At 39.5% G+C, this 20,219-nt stretch overlaps 1 protein-coding gene across 1 annotated transcript; it reads right to left on the reverse strand.

Annotated features, from left to right (window-relative positions):
* Positions 1–14,564: 14,564 nt before the first annotated feature.
* LOC139454314 (GEL complex subunit OPTI-like) lies at positions 14,565–19,556 on the reverse strand. Its single transcript, XM_071235942.1, has 4 exons — positions 19,361–19,556; positions 18,006–18,109; positions 17,687–17,816; positions 14,565–15,914 (listed from the first exon to the last, which is right to left on the reverse strand). Exons 1-4 carry the CDS (start codon positions 19,469–19,471, stop codon positions 15,870–15,872), a joined length of 390 nt encoding a protein of 129 aa, XP_071092043.1. The 5' UTR covers positions 19,472–19,556; the 3' UTR covers positions 14,565–15,869.
* Positions 19,557–20,219: the final 663 nt, after the last annotated feature.

Genomic DNA, 20,219 nt, shown 5'->3' on the forward strand with positions numbered 1-20,219 from the left:
TGATTAAAGGAAGCCACTAAAAGTTCATTTCACAAATGTCTAGAGCGGAGGCTCTATGTTACTCAAGCTCAGAGCACAGTGTTTTGTTCACACTCTTTACGAGTATTGTCACTGATACATTTACAATGTATGCTGTGCTGCTGTCGTGTGAAGATAGATAATTCCACTGTGACTTCTTTAGGACACGTGTTATTGTAGGTATTCCAGTCTTTTAGTATGACTCGATGACTATCTTCATATGACTCAATGACTATGTTACATTGAATTAATGTCTGTTTTTGAAGGTTTTTATACAGAAATCGGGAATATACGGGTTAGGCTTGGTCTTCGGTCACCCATGCTTGTCCTAAGAGGCGACTAACGGGTTCGTTTGTCAGGCTCGCTGACGTGGTTGATGCATATCATCGTATCCCAATTCCGTAGATCGATGCTCATGATGTCAACCACTGGTTTGTCTGGCCCAGACTCGATTATGTACACGCCGCCGTTATGTTGCTGGAATATGGATTAGTGCGGCGTTAAACAACAAACAAACAGATATTGCATCTTTATTAGAAGTAATACGGTTTGTAAAGATTTCTTTCAGTGAATGCTTCAATCATATATCCTATTAAGATAACAATAATTGAATCAGTAAACACGAACACACTACACAGCTTGAACTGCGGACACTGAAGACGACTAAAGGGTAATCGATATAATGTATTCATATACTGCGACTGATATACGACAATTATTTCAATGATTTATGAGAAACCTGTCACTCCAAACAGACGCGCTGACAGCTTTCAATTTTGATCCATATTAAGCTTTCTGTAGCATTGAGTGAATCAATAGGTCTGTATCAACCGCCACAATAGCTGGCCATATATGCTATATCAAATATACAGTCAAAATAATGAATATTTGACAAAACACTCACGTGGTGAGATGTGCAAACTCACCAGTAAAACTCTACCTCGAGTCCAATAGAGTGAATGAGTTAGTGAGTGAGTTCGGCTTAATGCCACTTTGAGCAATATTCCAGTTACATCACGACGTCTAGCACACAAGAAGAATTGTATACAGTAGGTATCACCAACAATCTAAGCATGGGGACGATATGCACACACATCCAGCAGCATTCATCAGCTGGTACACATACCGTTTACACACGACTGGAGGGGGTGGTGCATCAGGGCCCACCTGCACAAAGCGATCTTAGCGCTAAGATGATCGTAACTCCCATACTTTTAACATAGGCTTACTTAAGATCGCTTTGTGCAAGTGGGCCCAGGAGTCTGGGTGCAGGAATTATAATTCGGGTACGGGCTTCTGTTTGTAATGATCAACTTGTACATGCATGTGTTCGGTGTTTAAGGATATATGATAACGATGATCATCTGTATGTAGGTGGGATACGATAACGATGATCATCTGTATGTAGATGAGATATGATAACGATGATCATCTGTATGTAGGTGAGATGAGATAACGATGATCATCTGTATGTAGGTGAGATATGATAACGATGATAATCTGTATGTAGGTGAGATACAATAACGATGATCATCTGTATGTAGGTGAGTTATGATAGCGATGATAATATGTATGTAGATGAGATACGATAACCATGATCATCTGTATGTAGGTGAGATGAGATAACGATGATCATCTGTATGTAGGTGAGATATGATAACGATGATAATCTGTATGTAGGTGAGATACAATAACGATGATCATCTGTATGTAGGTGAGTTATGATAGCGATGATAATATGTATGTAGATGAGATACGATAACCATGATCATCTGTATGTAGGTGAGATGAGATAACGATGATCATCTGTATGTAGGTGAGATATGATAACGATGATAATCTGTATGTAGGTGAGATACAATAACGATGATCATCTGTATGTAGGTGAGTTATGATAGCGATGATAATATGTATGTAGATGAGATACGATAACCATGATCATCTGTATGTAGGTGAGATGAGATAACGATGATCATCTGTATGTAGATGAGATATGATAACGATGATCATCTGTATGTAGGTGAGATATGATAACGATGATCATCTGTATGTAGGTGAGATACGATAACGGTGATCATCTGTATGTAGGTGAGATGAGATAACGATGATCATCTGTATGTAGGTGAGATATGATAACGATGATCATCTGTATGTAGGTGAGATACGATAACGATGATCATCAGATATGTAGGTGAGATATGATAACTATGATCATCTGAATGTAGGTGAGATATGATAACGATGATCATCTGTATGTAGGTGAGATACGATAACGATGATAATATGTATGTAGGTGAGATACGATAACGATGATCATCTGTATGTAGGTGAGATACGACAACGATGATCATCAGATATGTAGGTGAGATATGATAACTATGATCATCTGTATGTAGGTGAGATACGATAACGATGACCATCTGTATGTAGGTGAGATATGATAACTATGATCATCTGTATGTAAGTGAGATATGATAACGATGATAATCTGTATGTAGGTGAGATACAATAACGATGATCATCTGTATGTAGGTGAGATACGATAACGATGATAATATGTATGTAGGTGAGATACGATAACGATGATCATCAGATATGTAGGTGAGATATGATAACTATGATCATCTGTATGTAGGTGAGATATGATAACGATGATCATCTGTATGTAGGTGAGATATGATAACCATGATCATCTGTATGTAGGTGAGATACGATAACGATGACCATCTGTATGTAGGTGAGATACAATAACGATGATCATCTGTATGTAGGTGAGTTATGATAGCGATGATAATATGTATGTAGATGAGATACGATAACCATGATCATCTGTATGTAGGTGAGATGAGATAACGATGATCATCTGTATGTAGATGAGATATGATAACGATGATCATCTGTATGTAGGTGAGATATGTATGTGTGTTGCCAACATCACTGCAGGTATATGTGGGGCCGGGGTGTAAATCATCCACTACCCACAGATATATATATACCCACCCCCAGACCCACCACAGTGAAGACGTGTGTGTCGGGAGCAGCAGGTCCTCTGTAAACCCGTGACCCCTGTAGTTAGTGAGTTGACGGTCTGAAAAGATGTAGCGACCATGTCGTCAGTAAAGTGAAACGGTCGGTGTCGGTGTGTCTAAGGGACGCGTTGTGTGGGTGATATAGAATCTACACGTGACGAAGATAGGATGACCTGATGTTGCGATAATTCCAGAGTATTATGTGATCTGTACCGATATAGATCAAGCTTTCTTCTTTTCGGGCCTCTTCAGTCTCAGCTGAGCGTCCCCGTGACATATCCTTTCTACGTTTTCAATTGTTTTAACGTAAACAGTTCCGCAATATAATCCACGGACCTGCCTTCAGGACAGAGGTTCACGCTATTCATTCATTTCATGCCCGAGGACAGATATAGATATTGTATAAAGAATAACTTAATGTTAAATGTATCGTAGGTTAACTTGTTATTGTGATAATAAGCCCATGTAAGAGGCGTTTAAGACATTTTGCTTTTGTTGCTTTTCCGAAATAGAAACATTTTAATCCTGACTTTGAAATGTCAATGATTTTTTTTAAAAGTTGGTCGTGGTGAGTACATCTTCCCGAGGCAAGGGCGTCAACTGACTATAAAAGTGGAAACTGAACTTTAACGGTCAGTTAACGCCCTTGCCTCGGGAAATGAGCATTCTCAATTATCCTGTGTATCATACATAATTCATATAAAAAACAATAACATGGATAATCGTGAATGGTAAGGGAAGCAATTATTTATTGGGAAACATTCCGATTATTGATATATAATCAGTCCTTCTGTATCTAGGACGAGCGAGGAAGTGAGACCGGTTTTATAACGCTTTATAAAGAAATAGTCAAGTCCCTCAATGCACGAGGGAGGAGAGAGACACAAAGCATGGGTTCCATACACGTAACTCACGTGACTCAGATTAATATGTGTTTAATCATTATCATTACCATTCACCCGTTGGAGTGACCGGTAGAGTATAGGTCCTCTCAACAAGCAAGAAACGACGGCGACTTCGTTGATTGCAATTGCGTGGATCGATGCTCATGATGTCAACCACTGGATTGCCTGGTCCAGGCTCAATTATTTACAGGCCGACGTCAAATAGCTGGAATACTGCTGAGTGCGGCGTTAAACAACAAACAAATGAGACAGCAATGATACACTCACGCCATGCAGGGGAACAAGCCGGTGCGCCTCTTCCAATCAATATCAACGACAATGGCACTTATACCAGAGACCACCTGTCGGTATTATATGCTCTATGCTTATACGGCGATACCATCTTCAACCATATGTTACATGTAGCTATATACATGTTCAATGCGACGTTAGATTTTATATATATATAGTAAGCAGCTTTTGGTGTTGCAATCAGTAACAGTGAAAATACTTTCTTTGCCTCCCGGGGATGTTTACTGTGACTCTTCGCCTCTCCCAACTCCACCGCCACCCCCAACACACACCTTTTTTTTACAGCTTTACGGATGTTGTAACCTTGATCAAACATTTTTTATCAAGCGTAGTTTGATGCTTTTTGGAATCTGGACACGAAACGCAATTAAAGGTTTTTTTAATGTTAAATTGTTATTTTTGAATCTGGGTGTTGGGTGGACGAATTATTTTGAAAAAAAAATGAATAACAAATATTTTGTCCCCCGGTTTTACCTAATAATCAAATGTTGTACAGAAGTGTGACATATTGCTGAGAGTGCATGCTGTAAAACAACTAACAAACAGAACAAGTAAGGCGTTAAAATGTTGTACAGAAGTGTGACATATTGCTGAGAGTGCATGATGTAAAACAACTAACAAACAGATCAAGTAAGGCGTTAAAATGTTGTACAGAAGTGTGACATATTGCTGAGAGTGCATGATGTAAAACAACTAACAAACAGATCAAGTAAGGCGTTAAAATGTTGTACAGAAGTGTGACATATTGCTGAGAGTGCATGATGTAAAACAACTAACAAACAGAACAAGTAAGGCGTTAAAATGTTGTACAGAAGTGTGACATATTGCTGAGAGTGCATGATGTAAAACAACTAACAAACAGAACAAGTAAGGCGTTAAAATGTTGTACAGAAGTGTGACATATTGCTGAGAGTGCATGATGTAAAACAACTAACAAACAGATCAAGTAAGGCGTTAAAATGTTGTACAGAAGTGTGACATATTGCTGAGAGTGCATGATGTAAAACAACTAACAAACAGATCAAGTAAGGCGTTAAAATGTTGTACAGAAGTGTGACATATTGCTGAGAATGCATTATGTAAAACAACTAACAAACAGATCAAGTAAGGCGTTAAAATGTTGTACAGAAGTGTGACATATTGCTGAGAGTGCATGATGTAAAACAACTAACAAACAGAACAAGTAAGGCGTTAAAATGTTGCACAGAAGTGTGACATATTGCTGAGAGTGCATGATGTAAAACAACTAACAAACAGATCAAGTAAGGCGTTAAAATGTTGTACAGAAGTGTGACATAATGCTGAGAGTGCATGATGTAAAACAACTAACAAACAGAACAAGTAAGGCGTTAAAATGCCACCTTCAAATGGCGTTCCGCAAACGTGTTTAATTGTCAGACCTCACAGATACAATATCACTGAGATAGGTTCAGTTTTCTCCTGAACGTGTATAATGTGTATAGCAGGGCCAATTGTTGCTCGGCTAATTAAACCCAGTTTATCCACTCTCGATTGAACCAAGCTGTATTATTAACGACGGTGTTAACGAGCTTATATGTGAAGACAGAAATGCAAACTGAATGAAATATATCAATTATACCACTGGTAATTCCACGTATTTGAACTGGTATACATGTATGTATATTTAATTTGAGTTTGATATGTGATTAAATATTTCCTTGTACGACTGTGCGTGTTTTCGGGTCAAATTAACTTTCTGATCAACTAAGATATCCAATAAAACGCCCTAAGTCACCTTCAACAGCGTTCAGAGTACGTGTGTGATGTATCAATACGCCACGTGTTAAACTAATATGTCGGTTCTGTGTCACTTGCCACGTTGTCAATTTCCCGCGATTTACATTTCAAGGAAATCGACACAGCTGCTGATTACTATCTGCGGGTAATCAAACTCAACCAGCTTCTATTTGTATAGCATGCGGGAACTAATATCCCCCTCATAATCCGTAGCAACGGCAATAACATTGAAAGTTAAATGTGTATGCTTTCTACCAGTCGGCGAGTCCGTATATTGATCAAACAATTCAGCATATACTGAGATGGGCTGTGAAAGAGAAGCATGTCAACCACATGCCACATAAATCACGAAAAAAAGAAAACATTCGAGGAAGTGTTTCCAATACAAACAGCTGTTGCATTTTAGTCAATTGGTGTTCAAAAGCAGTCAGACGCTGGCATATGTTTATGTATGTTTAAACAAAATGTTAATCCACACATTAATTCACACGTTAATCCAACTTTTTAACTATTTACGTTTTTTATGTAAATAGTGACAATGTTCATCAGGTGAGGGGGCACGGGTGGCCCAGTCGTCTGAGGTGCCGCGATTCGCTGTGCAGAGTTGTGTCCCTTGGGCAAGCCAGAAACCTATTATTGTTGGGTTCGAACCCCGGTTCGCCCCGATTATGTTTCTAGATTTGTCAGCACCATACCCGTGCTTGTGGGTTTCACTGAAGTGGTAAACGTCTGAGGCCTGCATCACTTCGGGCTTTCCTCCCACATTAAGCTGACACGCCGTGATATAACTGGAATACTGTTAAAAGCGGCGTAAAACCAAACTCACTCACTCACTCATTAGGTGAGCGGATTGTCGGGAGAGTAGCCTTGCTCCAAGTCTCTACTGAATGATAAGTCGATGGATGTATAGTAATATAAGCGGACAGTACTAAGGTCTTTATAGGAACAACTTATTTGTTATATAATCTAGAAAGTATAACTTAAACTAATAACCAGTACCTTAGAGACTTGTGCAAGTGTAGGGGAGAGTTACAGTAGCAGCCACCCAGTTGAAGAATTGGTATTGCTGAAACAAAATATCTTTCACTTCTTGGTAGGCGGGATAACTCAGTAGTTAGTGCGTTCGCTCGTCACACCGAAAACCCTGGTTCGATTCCCCACTTGGGTACAAAGTGTGAAGGCAATTTCTGGTGTCTCCCGCCGTGGTACTATGGGAATATTGCTAAAAGCGGCGTAAAAACCATACTCACTCACTCCTTGACGTCTGACATACGACTACACTCAGTACATCTCTGTAAATACAGGCATAAACCCACGCAGACGCTTTTATTAAACAAAGTCCATACATAAAATAATTCATATATTCTTGACAAAACTTTTCTAGAAAACAATTACTATGCTTGTTTGTATAGACGTAACGCAGCTCGGCTTCCGGGACACTTCGCTTGTTTGGGCGTGGTCCCGTTTTCCAACGTCACAATGGCCGACAAAGTGGGGGAATTAACTTGGTAGGGCTGATATGTTTGTTTTTTAACGCCGCACTCAACAATATTCCAGTAATATGTAAATTATCAAGTCTGGACCAGACAGTAATTGACATCATGAGCATTGATCAATAGGCAATCTCGTTACGGTGACATGCATCAACCAAGTCAGCGAGCCTGACCACCCGATCCCGTAAGTCGCCTCTTACGTCAAGCATGGATTGAAGAAGACCAATTCTAACCCGGATCTTCAAGGGACCGTAAACATCTAAGTATCTTTGAGTCTTCATTCCTGGCAGAGAGAAGTATCTATCACTGGACTCGGTATATGTAACATAGAGACTCAAGCCTAAGGAATGTATCAGTTACCTAATGTTAAAGCCGCAATCTGAATCTAGTCTAGTGTATTAACTGTAATAATTCATATTAGGTACCGAGTGCGCTGACCGCTATCAATCATATTAATACCAAACTGACATTATCTACTTAGAATGATGGCGCGCCCGGGCCCCCATAGCATCTTACAGTCTCGTACGTAACTCTAGTCATGTCAGCTGGACTGTTGTACGTAATCTAGAGTTCGTGACGGTCAGTTACGTGGATAGGAAGTGACCAACATTATCAACTATATTTTGGTTTCTCTGTTTCTAACAGAAATTTTAATAAAAATACAAAGCATATTATTGGAACATGCCTACTATAAGTATGGATTACTTATAGAGATTTTTTAGCGATTATAGATTGTCTCGGCCAAAATGGGCAAGAATGGATAATAGTACTTTATCAGATTCTTTAACACGTGGGTGTTTGCGCTGCTAAGAGTTCTACACGCACTAGACATGCGTGACTGGTGAACTAGATCGGGTAGGGTTAGTTGAAATGGAGTTGAACGTCGCGTTCAAGATTATTGCACTTATATGGTGATGTGCGTGTGTGTTTGTATTAGTCTTGAATTATGCCCGTTTTATACTACTAGCACACTGAGATATCATGCCGCAGTTTAACATGAATACCCAGCTCAGACACAGTATATATACTGACTCCGAACCGACCAGTCCTTGTTTTATACCCTTAATGTCTTTAAAATACTATTAATAATCTTTAACGTCTTTTGATATGACACGACCGGGGATTTATCCCCTTATTGCCGAGACACAAGGCAGGGTAACAAGCACTACCATCTTTTAACTTCTTTTGGTATATATATGACGCGGCCGGGCTCGAACCACGGACCATCCGCTCTCGGGACAGACGCTCTACCCACTAGACCATGAAGGCGGGCAGCTAGACCAGGAGAACGATAACCATTGTACTTGCTAACAGCATTAAAATAGCTTATATGAAATGCAGGTCATCTTAGATCCGCACTCAGCAATATACCATCTATATGACGGTGGCCTGTGAATAATCGAGTCTGGACCAGACAAACCAGTGATCGATATAACGAGCAACGTCCGACGTCGTTGGAAACGAAGACACGAAATCTACCAAGTGACCCAGTCTGACAGCGCGATCCAACCATTCCTCCAGTTTCTCCAGGGAGGTGAAGCGACTGACTACCCTCAACAAATGTTTGATAAAATAGTTCCACATGGGGACTGAGCTCGGGGCAGGTGGCAGTTCGAGTAACTTGTTTGAAGGCATTCAAATTCCATTTTGTCCCTAACTGAATTTTTATTATGTATACTCACCGCCACAAAAAAAAACGCGAAACATAGAAACATATAGTTTGTTTGTTTGTTTGTTGTTTAACGCCGCACTCAGCAATATTCCAGCTATATGACGGCGGTATGTAATAATCGAGTCTGGGTCCACGCAATTGGGATACGATGACAAGCATCAACCACGTCAGCGAGATTGACCACCAGATCCCGTTTGTCGCCTCTAAAGACAAGCACAGTCGCCTTTTACGACAAGCATGGGTTGCTGAAGACCTATTCTACCCCGGATCTTCACGGGTCTAGAGACGCATTTACGTTGAAAAGAGATGTTTATAATGTGTGCCAATTAATGACAAAACTGACAATCAGTCAAGTGTTACCACGACGTGTCTCTATTCTTTTCAGAGGATGCTGCACGTGATTTCCAAACTTTACACGCTAATCCTGCACGAAACAAATGGTGCATCTCGAGTCATGGGTCTACATGTGATGCGTACATGATTGGTTGTTTGGTTTGTTGTTTTACGCCGCATTCAGCAATATTCCAGCTATATGACGGCGGTCTGTAAAAAATCGAGTCTGGACCAGACAATCCAGTGATTAAAATCATGAGCATCGATCCACGCAATTGGGATCGATTTCATCCATCAACCAAGTCAGCGGGCCTGACCACCCGATCCCGTTAGTCGCCTTTTACCACAAGCATAGTCACCTTTTACGACAAACATGGGTAGCTGAAGACCTATTCTACCCCGGAATCTTCACGTCGATGCGTTCATGAGCATCGGTTCACCCAACATACCAGTATGTTCGTTAGTGCATCGAAACAATCTAATATCTCTTGAATATGTGTAAGTCCTCATATATTAACCGACATGTAAGGTGTTCGAGTTTCTTTTGGCGGCGAGAACGTAATTATCAAAAGGATTCTTTTATATTACTATAGTTAATCTGCCACGGCATGACAGATTAACGATAGTAATATACAGGAGTCGGGTGTTCTTTAACTGCTTTTGAGTAGCAGATATCATCTAACGTGTAGAATGTTCCCTAATAACACAGCGACGAAGTTAAGTTGACACAAGGCACTAATAACAGCATCCACATTTAGACTGAAAGTGGGCATGCACCAAGCCATTAGTACATTCCTCCTATGAAAGTAAAATGCCAGGGTCTAAGAAATGGTTTCGATTACTTGAAATGCGTGACATTTTATATCAGCCACGTACCATATCCGTTCAGTAAGAACAGATTCGGCCCGTAGATCGTTTACACTCTTATACTGGTATTTGATTGTCCCCAAAAATTCACAAATACTCCATGGAGACGAAGGCTACTCCTCATTATACAGAATTATTTATCCTTTTGCAGATATTGAGATCTGGTTGGACAGGACTGACATATAACACAAATCTTGTCTGTTTTCAAACAGATTTAAAGCTGAATAGTCAGGTTTCAAGCTACTCTTATCGAAAGTCATATGTTCGGTGACACAACGCTTTAACCACGAGGCCACCGTCCATGAAGCTGAATAATTTGCATTGCCAGTGGTTTTCTTCATAAAAGAAATGTCCAGTGTGAGAGGTGAGGTGAAATTGGATTTAACGTGTTTAAAATTATTGCACTCATTTAGCGACGTGTATATGCGTGTGTCTTGTGCCTATTTTATATTGCTGGTCCACTGAGATATCACGCCGCAGTTCGACACGGATATCCCATTCAGATACTTTATACCGACTCCGACCCGACCAGTCCTTGTTTTACACCCTAATGTCATAATACCATTAATAATCTTTAACATCTTTTGGTATGATACGACCGGGATCGAATCACCGACTTTCCGGTCTCCAGGTAGACGTTGTATCCTCTACATCATGGCATCTTCCCGAGGCAAGAGAATTAACTGACTATAAAAGTCCAGTTTCCACCCTTGCCGAACTAGGCTGGAATTACTGGGCTCGATCGTAGCGCCACCACTGGCTATTACCAGTTATGTCCCTTCTAAGCCTCTCCTATGGACCAATCAGATTCCACCTCTCGTATCACTTGCGTTTGCTTCACACAAAATGGTGGCGCCCAATCAGGACGATCTGGTCGATAATCAAGATCTATATTGTGATTAAACGGGTCTTACATCGCGAAATGCATCAAATCACGTGAGCACCTTGATTAAAACCATGAAAAGATTTGGAAAATATTTGTTGGCAACGAGTTGGTGGTTCACATGCTTTGCAAATCCTGCAATCGATCGACATCTGCACGACAGTTTACGAACCGGATTTCGATTTCGGTGCGCGATTTTGATTAGACTTATGCATAGACTCTAGGTCCAGCCACAATGTAACTCCATAATACCAGCCTAGTTCGGCAAGGGTGGAAACTGGACTTTATTAGTCAGTTAACTCTCTTGCCTCGGGAAGATACATCATGGAGGCGGCCTCCACTGTGATATTAGTTAAATGACATGATGGTTCATTAAATGAAACCCAACATTTTCTTTCCTAAGGTACTAGTATTACAATTCTCATATTCGAAGAACCCAAGAACCAAGAAATATTCCATGTTCTAATAAATAAAATCTAATTAATTTATTTTCGTACCTACTGCATGTATAGATGCAACTATTCACTGAAGGTGAAGTAACGATAACGCACGAAGGAGTTGTCTCCCTTCAACCACAAAAATACAGGATTTAATATGATAATCTGGGTTTATTAAAATACATATACACATGAATATATTTATGTGATGATACAATATCAGTCGGAAGATGATGCATCTGGCTGCTTAAGGCAGTTTCATAAGGTCTGACAACAAGAAATTAACAATAATTTTCCTCCAAAACACCACATACCACTGGAAACAAACTGATCTATTTTACATTCTAAGATATTGAGTGTAGAGGCGGATACAAAAAACATTGTATTGCTTTCCAATACTGTGGAACCACAGTTGACTGGTTTAAAGGAAGCCATCAAGCGATACCCTTAGGCTGCATTACCTAAAGTAACATGTGACCCAATATTTCACTATGGAATTCCCTCTTTGCATACAACACTAGTGTTATATAAGACTCAAAAGAAGTAAAAAGCCCGTCACTTCTATAGTTAATCTGTCATGGCATAGTTAATGTCGTGACATAACAGCTTAACTACAGTAATGCAAAAGAATCGGATTGTCCTTAACTTTTTAGAGTAGCATATAATGTTTCAGAACATGTGAGACAACAACCTAAAGGCTGGAAGCCATTGCGATGCTAAACAAAAGGATGATGTAAACCTTGTCTTGGGATTTAGCAGTGACATGTATGTTTGCTTGATGACTACCTCTAAATTAAAAGGCAAACACAGAAGAACAAAACTTATTTTGCTTATTTTACGTTAACTTTGGGTTGATGGATAAAGTTGACCATTCTGAAATGACCATTGATGACCCCTGGTCAGTGATGGCACAGACTTAACAAGAAAAACAGACATGGTGTGGTCAAGATATAGACAGCAAGTTACACAGAGCACAACATGACAGACAGAACAGTGTATGGAGTCATCACAACTGACTTAACCAAGACCAATTTATAATGTTTTACAGACTTGTCTTGATCATCACAACAAGAAGTAGGGACAGGGGTTATCAAAATCAAAATAAATAAATGCAAAAATTAACTTTTAAAGTGCATGTTTGAGTGTAGTTGTGAGATGACTTATTATACTTTCACAAAAATTCACAAAAACTACTTAAAAGCAACTATTTTTGGAAACATTGTTCAACAGTGCACAGGCTGTACCTTTAAACCTAAGCAAAATTGAGGTGACAAAACTGGCAAAACATGAAACTATGAGTCTTACCAAAGTTAGGATAATAACTGATATTGATCATTTAAGTATAGTCAAACACTGTTGTGTGTCGCACTTATGATTGTCTCAAACTAAAAGCCTGCATATTCCTTCTTTATTCATTATTTTCGGTTGTGTTTACTTCTCAAAGTATTTACTTAGGCCTCTTCAAGTTTGACACAACAGTGTTTGACTGTATATACCAGTACCGGTAGTATTCGGTGCCAAAAAAGACATATAGAAAAGAAACGGGTTTCAGTTCAGCCCTATTAATGAGTTGTACAAAGGGCTTAATAATCCTGATATGTTGACTGGTATCTTTGCATTTGTTCATCCTACTTTCACTTTTCTTTACTGCAAGAATTATGCATGTTTGTGTCCGAGACTTTACCATCAGCCACATCAAGGAAATGTTGAATATCGAGTAAACATATACAAGTATCTTGAAGGGATTTGAGAGGAACAGGGAGGGAGATCTGAAGTTTGACACAGCTGCTAACAGTATTTCCGTTATTTCGCTGCACGACGACTTAATAGTGGAGAAAACACAGTGAGGCAGGTTCTGGGCACCTACCACCTCGGTGAAACCAAATATATGGTTATGGTGCAGACATACCAGATCATTTTCAGGATCATCTGTAGATCCTGCCAGTAAAGGGAGGCAACTCTGCACAAAGAGTTGCGATTACTTACACCACTGGGACGCCCATCCAAACATACACTAGTGAGAAGTGAGTGAGACAGGCATGTCTCTGCTTCGAACAGTTTTCTAGTTATATCAAGGAGTGTCAGTTTGACAGAGGAGGAAGTGATGCAGTTCTTAGCAATTGAACATTTTGGCGAAACCTATAGGCATGGTGCTAACCAACCAAGGATCATAATCAGGGTGAAACTGGACTTTGAAAAAATGATCATAGGACCCTGGCACATCTAAGGGATGCAACTCTGCACAGACTAAAGTACGTTTTAGTTACCCCCCACCCACCCCACCCCCACCCCCTCCAAAAAAAATAAGTTGTTATTTTATCAGTATCATCTTTACAGATAGATGCCATGACATGCACAGCTCCGACAGACTGATCATCAACATTCAGAAAGGACAATTTATAGTCCTGCTGGAACATAAAATCACATTGGAAAACTGATAATGATAAAACATCCTGTAAGCTGAACACTGTGCAGGCCTCCTGTTAGATATCCAGTATAAGTAACCAGGTCATAATTCAAAAGTAAGTCTTTCTGGCACCAATCTAGGCTGCTACATGTGTGTTAGAATGTGTTCATTCTCCAAACTCTGCTGTTCACTATTCACTTCACACCCACCCCTGGGATGAGACAAGTTAGTTACATATTAAATACAACCATGTCTTTTGGCAAACAGTAAACCAATCAACCTTTTCATGGCAAGCCTTGAAAATGAATGGCAAAGGGAAGGAACTCTTCCACAGGCCATGTGGATTGTATTTCTTTATTTAAGGAGTCAACCAATCAAACTTTTCACAGCACTCCATGACAATGATCGGGAAGGAGAAGGAACTCTTCCACAGGCCAATCAATAGTGCAACAGTTTATATGCAGATTTGTTAGTGCAGATATATTCAAATTACACTGCTCAACCTTTGAAAGGCAGTGTTTTGTTCTTTCCTGATACTAAGTATTCAGAAGTGACACTGTGAAAAGCGGAGAAGAACAACAGTTATAAGTTTCATTGGATTGCTAGAGATAGTAGATGTTAGATTTAAGTTATTTTGACATCCATGACACATTATAAAAGGAGAGTTCTGATTGTTTCAAAAGTTTACAATTAAATTCATTGCGATTATCTAAATGAGGTGAGACTATTTTCCAAAGGTTACAGCGTATAGCCTTATATGCCAGGTGGCTGTGAAGGGAATAAGAGTGAGTATTGTTTCACACCACTTTGAGCAACGACAGGGAACACCAGAAGTGGGCTTCACACACTGTACCCATGTGGGGAATTGTACATGGGCCTTCAGGGTGATGAGTGATTGCTTCAACCACAAGGCAACTCCGCCACCTGAAGACAGAGTAAGTGAACCCAGGAGTTCGATGATGTCCCTTAGTAAACATCTATCAAACAGCCCCTGCTTGTATTATATGCTGGTTTCTAAACTGTGTCTTCAGATCAGGAGGAAATCAACCTTTTGTAGATCATTTGCTACTCTAACTAGAGCAAAATCATAGGAACAGATTCAGGACTGAAACGATACATCGGTGCTATCACACGATATGTACTGGAGTACTTCATTACTGTCACAACAGAAATCCAAAGTTCTGATGAAAATAACCAAAAAATTCCATTTTGCTATCAGAAAGTAAAAAGGGATTCTGTGTTCCATGGAATGAAGGAAACCGTAATCAGAATGATGGCTCCGTGTCAAAGCATGACATTTAATTTTTCAAAATCTCTCTTTTTTGGTAAAATGGTCATATTTTGGTCTGGTTACGAAGAGGGATGCTGACACAAGGCTTAAGTTATGGTAAAACCTGATATTGCACAACTCTGCAAATAAATATTCACAGCCAACATCCTCTGTTTCCTGCAAATGTCAACACTAACTGATGAGAGACAGGAGCAAGGGTACCACTCCCTCACGAACTGTAGTACCCTTGTACAAAACTTACTATCAATATTTCAGTCAATCATACAACCTTCAACCCTTGTGAATGTACTTCTAAATCAATCTTTGTGGACATCCAACCGTGTCAGTATAAACGTTAATGAGCTGACAGTTTTCCAAATGTACAGATTCTGTTTATATTCCACAAAAATTTACACCTTGTATGATGAAATGAGAAGCATCAGTGTGGTGTGGTAGATGTGGCCTGGCTGTGTTGTAGGATGGTATGAAGCCGGGTTTGGTGGGTGCTAGGAGTCCGTGTGGAGGGAAGAATACAGGATGATCCATGATACCTGCAACACACAGCATAAAAATACTGAAAGATGGAAATGATGACACCTTTATTCACTGCTACAGATCACATTGCTAGACCAACCCAAACAGGGAAACTAAGTAGTACCATGAGGTGATCTTAAGATGATCAGAAGTCTCTTTGTTTAACCGCGATTCAAATATGTTGCAATAAAAAATGAAAAAAGGAAATATTCATATTCTTGTGTTACATTGTTAGCGGAATATGTTTTCTAATCAAGAAACCTCTAAAGTTTAACACAAAACTACTGTTATGGACTGTATGACTGATTCAAAATACTTTTTAAGGCATAGTCTAGAATGGAAGTCGGCAATTTGAAACTAGTGCTGCAATACTTAAGAAAGCTGCTTTCATAGTGGCTAATGTTGACTTCCTGATAGTAGTTTCATTGGTCGTTCAAAGTTTGCGAAAGGTCTTTCGGGAGCGAGAACTTGTATTCGATTTTAATGAGATTGAGGTAATCTAGGCATGTGATTAATCCTGTTTTGTTTATGTAAAGCAGTAACTGTTTATCGTTAAGCAAGTTTATTTCTGCAGCCATTGAAATATACAGATACTCGCCGACTTGTCTCGCATCAAAACACGGGGCTGTGTACTCGCGGGCAGATGACCACAGTGTACGCGGATCACTGTGACGGATTAACATGACTGATTAAAAATTAAGTGTGTCGGAGTCGGAGTGCTAGGCTGTTGGATTAACGATTTAAATAGCACTGATTTAATCTGTTCCCATCATTTGTGTCAGAAAAAGCCGATTGTCGGATTGACGAGTGTTGGATTAACGAGACTAACTGTAGATAATGATCAATGACTTATATTTGTTTGTTTGTTGATTAACAATAATACCGCAATATTACAGCTATATGACAGTGATCTGTAAGAAATAGAGTCTGGACCAGACAATCCAGTGATAGACATCATAAGCATCGATCCACACAATTGGGATATGATGAAATGCATCAACCAAGTTAGCGAGCCTGACCACCTGATCCTGTTATAGTTGCCTCTTACGACAGGCATAGTTGGCTTTTACGGCAAGCATGGGTTGCTGAAGACCTATTCTACCCTGGGTCTCAATGACTTACATCACACAATGTCAATCAATATTGAAGGTAAACCCAAAGTGACATAGGCTATAGATGTTAACCTCGTAGCTGAAAAATATCATAATCACAGAGAATTTGTACCCATGACCAGCAGATCCTTGCATGGCAAGGGATCCAACTCTGCACAACGAATTAGGATGCCACTTGACTACATGTATCAGGCAGGCAACCAACTCTGGTCAGTATCCTTTTGTCATCAGCATAAATACATAACATTTCACTCCCAGGGGATTCAGGGTTAAAATTGGTCCCCAGCAACCTATGATGATCATACAGGGTGACAATAGATTCAGTGGTTGAACTCAGTGATTGGTTGATTGCATGTCATTGTACCTTGATGGCGTGGATCATTGCTGGTAATATAATCAGTATCTTTTCTGTGCAAAACTCTTTAACTAAGAGACCAAATTGTTTGATAGGCATTACTTAGAAGTTGACGGATGAAAAGATGGACACAATTTTTATGGATAACAACTTCTTTAATACTGTAAAAAGGCGACGTTTCGGTATAGATCCTTATACCGTTGTCAAGCAAGACTGGACTCTTTAACTAAGAGACCAATGTCATATAGCTGTAATATGATTGAGTTCAGCATTAAACATCAAACAAACAATATTTCAAAGACATGAAATAATAAATATTTACCAAAAATGAAGAAAATGATGTCATTAATCCTTCTTTTAAAATCTCTGATGCTCCTCCATACTCCTCTTCATCCACCCTCTGGAAGCTGTTGTAGTAGATGTAGACGATGGCCACGTTGATGATGAAAAAGCTGTCAACAGAGAAGAACAATTTGCATGATTTATGAAACAAACCCGGGGATTCAGAAATTGGAATGGATACTAACTACTGTCAATCTCATTTAAAATGAAGAGGGCAAACTTTCTAAACAACACCTTAACATCTTAATGCATGTGAAGGGTAATGCTGAGCCAGTGTACAACTGTATAAGAAGACTTACAGTCCAAGACCGACTAGACCCTTGAGAGGAATCAGGCCCCAGATCAATCCGATAACAACACCGAGGATCTGTCGCAACCAGTAGACCACGTCGAGAAACTCGTCCTGAAAGAAGCATGCAAGCATCATCATGTTATTGTACATGTTGTAAGCACATACTGACACAGTGATTTCATACGACAGAAATCGACCTTTGCGACTAAGCTCGTAAAGTTCCAAAAGGATATCTGCTTTTACAATGTCCAATAGCAAAATGAATATTGTGTTTTCAGAATGTCATGCTTATTATTCAATTACAGACCTGTAATATCATGAATAACAGGCTACAGTACTCAAGATATATAATGTACTATGCATTAAATGCATAGTAGTTACTATCACATTCTAAACTTTGGTGAGAGAGTGGGTATGGTTCAACAATATTCCAGCAATACCAGGGCACCAGAAATGGGCTTCACACATTGTACCCATGAGGAGAATCGAACCCGAGTTTCCGTCGTGATGAGCGAATGCTTTAACCACTTGGCTATCCCACTCCCTGATTTAAACTGCTACGAAATCAACCAAAGGGCAAAATAAGTGCACCTCACCAGAGCTCCAGATAAGCTTTTGGTGTTGTGGGTATTTTACCCATGCATTTTAAAATCATTGGGTATCAGTAATTCTATCTTGGTATTCAAATTTCTGTTACCCACTAGTTTTTACACATGTGGATATTTAAGTTAAATATTTAAAAACACTATTCATCTAGTCCCTGCAAACTGGTGTCGTGTGGGTTCAAGAGCTTTATAGGACTCAAAAGTACCACGATACTTCCACAAGAAAGTGTGATGGCAAATGATCATGATGTAACTATTATCGTGGAGTTTGGCAAGGATGACGGAATGCCTGTTTATAATTTCAAAATAAGTTGCTGATCTGCTAATCGAATACGCAGGTTACTTCACAATATTTTGGGGATACGCACAAGTTTTATTTTTGTAGCGTATCTGTAATGTTTGTTGCGTATTTGATACGCTTGGATTTTCTTTTCCTGCATATTACTGCATTTCTGATGCGTATTTTACGCAGATACGGAGCTGATCTGGAGCTCTGCCTCGCTCAACGTTTAACACGATGGCCTACACTGCATCTCCAGGACCTGAGCAAGCGAAAATGTGCTAAACAGCTAGTGATAAAACCGATAATGGTTAACATGATTAGGCCAGTAACAACTTAATTGTAACAGGTTGCTTATCGGGTATCATTATTCGGACAAGTAAAGAAGCAAATAGGAAGTTTCCCTGTACTAGTTTTAATGTGTCGTGAATTGCGGCATGACCAAGCCAAACAGCACGAATTTCAAGTTTCACAAACCTTGTCCGTCCACTCGGCATCCTGTGTAAATGCTTTCGATACAATCGATACGGTGTCTGTTCCGTTGGCTACCGGTTTATTAACATTGCGTTTTACTGGCGTAGTGGCCATATTTGGGCCTCGGTGGATAGATGAAAGACAAAATAATACTCTCAATGATTTTGCTAAAAAAGACACGACCACATGAAATGTTCACTTTTTCTCCTCCAATGAAGAGTGACATGTAAATTAGAGTTACCTCCCTTTTGTCGCACTTTTCTCATGTGCGCGCAAAATCACATGAAGAGGTGTCGTAATGACTTTTCTGAAAGAAATACTTGGATTTTCACAGCCTGGTGACTGTATTTCGTCTATATTTCAGTACGTATTGTAAATCTATGGCCTTGATCGATAAAAATGGTGAAGCCCTTACAACAGATAGGCAAAATGTTATTCCACACCCACAAAGAAAGTGTATGTCATGTATACTGCCAAACGCCCCAGACTCTCAATATTAATACATATGTTGGCAAAGTCTTATTCCAGACCCACAATGAAATTGTATGTCATGTATACTGCCAAATGCCCCTGACTCTCAGTATTAATACATATGTTTAGAGAGGAGTGGTTGATATATTAACCGGCATACACTTCCTGTGTTTTAATCAGTTCTTCAGTTTCCAATGGTGTTTGTTTATATGTAGAGATGGGCGGTTGGTGGTTTAAAGAAGGCATACAATATCATTGTTTTACAGTTCCACAGGATCCTATGCATGGTGTGTATTTATATATATATAGAGAGAGATGCGTTTGGTTTAAGCATAACTTCAGGTTCCTGGTGTTACGAAATTTGCAAATATACCCCAAAACATGGAATTGG

This window comes from Haliotis cracherodii, unplaced genomic scaffold, assembly GCF_022045235.1.
Source record: "Haliotis cracherodii isolate W230 unplaced genomic scaffold, xgHalCrac1.p SCAF_10, whole genome shotgun sequence".
NCBI lineage: Eukaryota > Metazoa > Mollusca > Gastropoda > Lepetellida > Haliotidae > Haliotis > Haliotis cracherodii.

Coding starts and splice junctions, on each gene's coding strand:
- LOC139454314 (XM_071235942.1), bottom strand. CDS start 19,471: ATGGCCACTACGCCAGTAAAACGCAATGTTAATAAACCGGTAGCCAAC. Junction 18,110..19,360: donor ATGCCGAGTGGACGGACAAG/GTTTGTGAAACT, acceptor TGCTTCTTTCAG/GACGAGTTTCTCGACGTGGT. Junction 15,915..17,686: donor CATCATTTTCTTCATTTTTG/GTAAATATTTAT, acceptor TGTGTGTTGCAG/GTATCATGGATCATCCTGTA.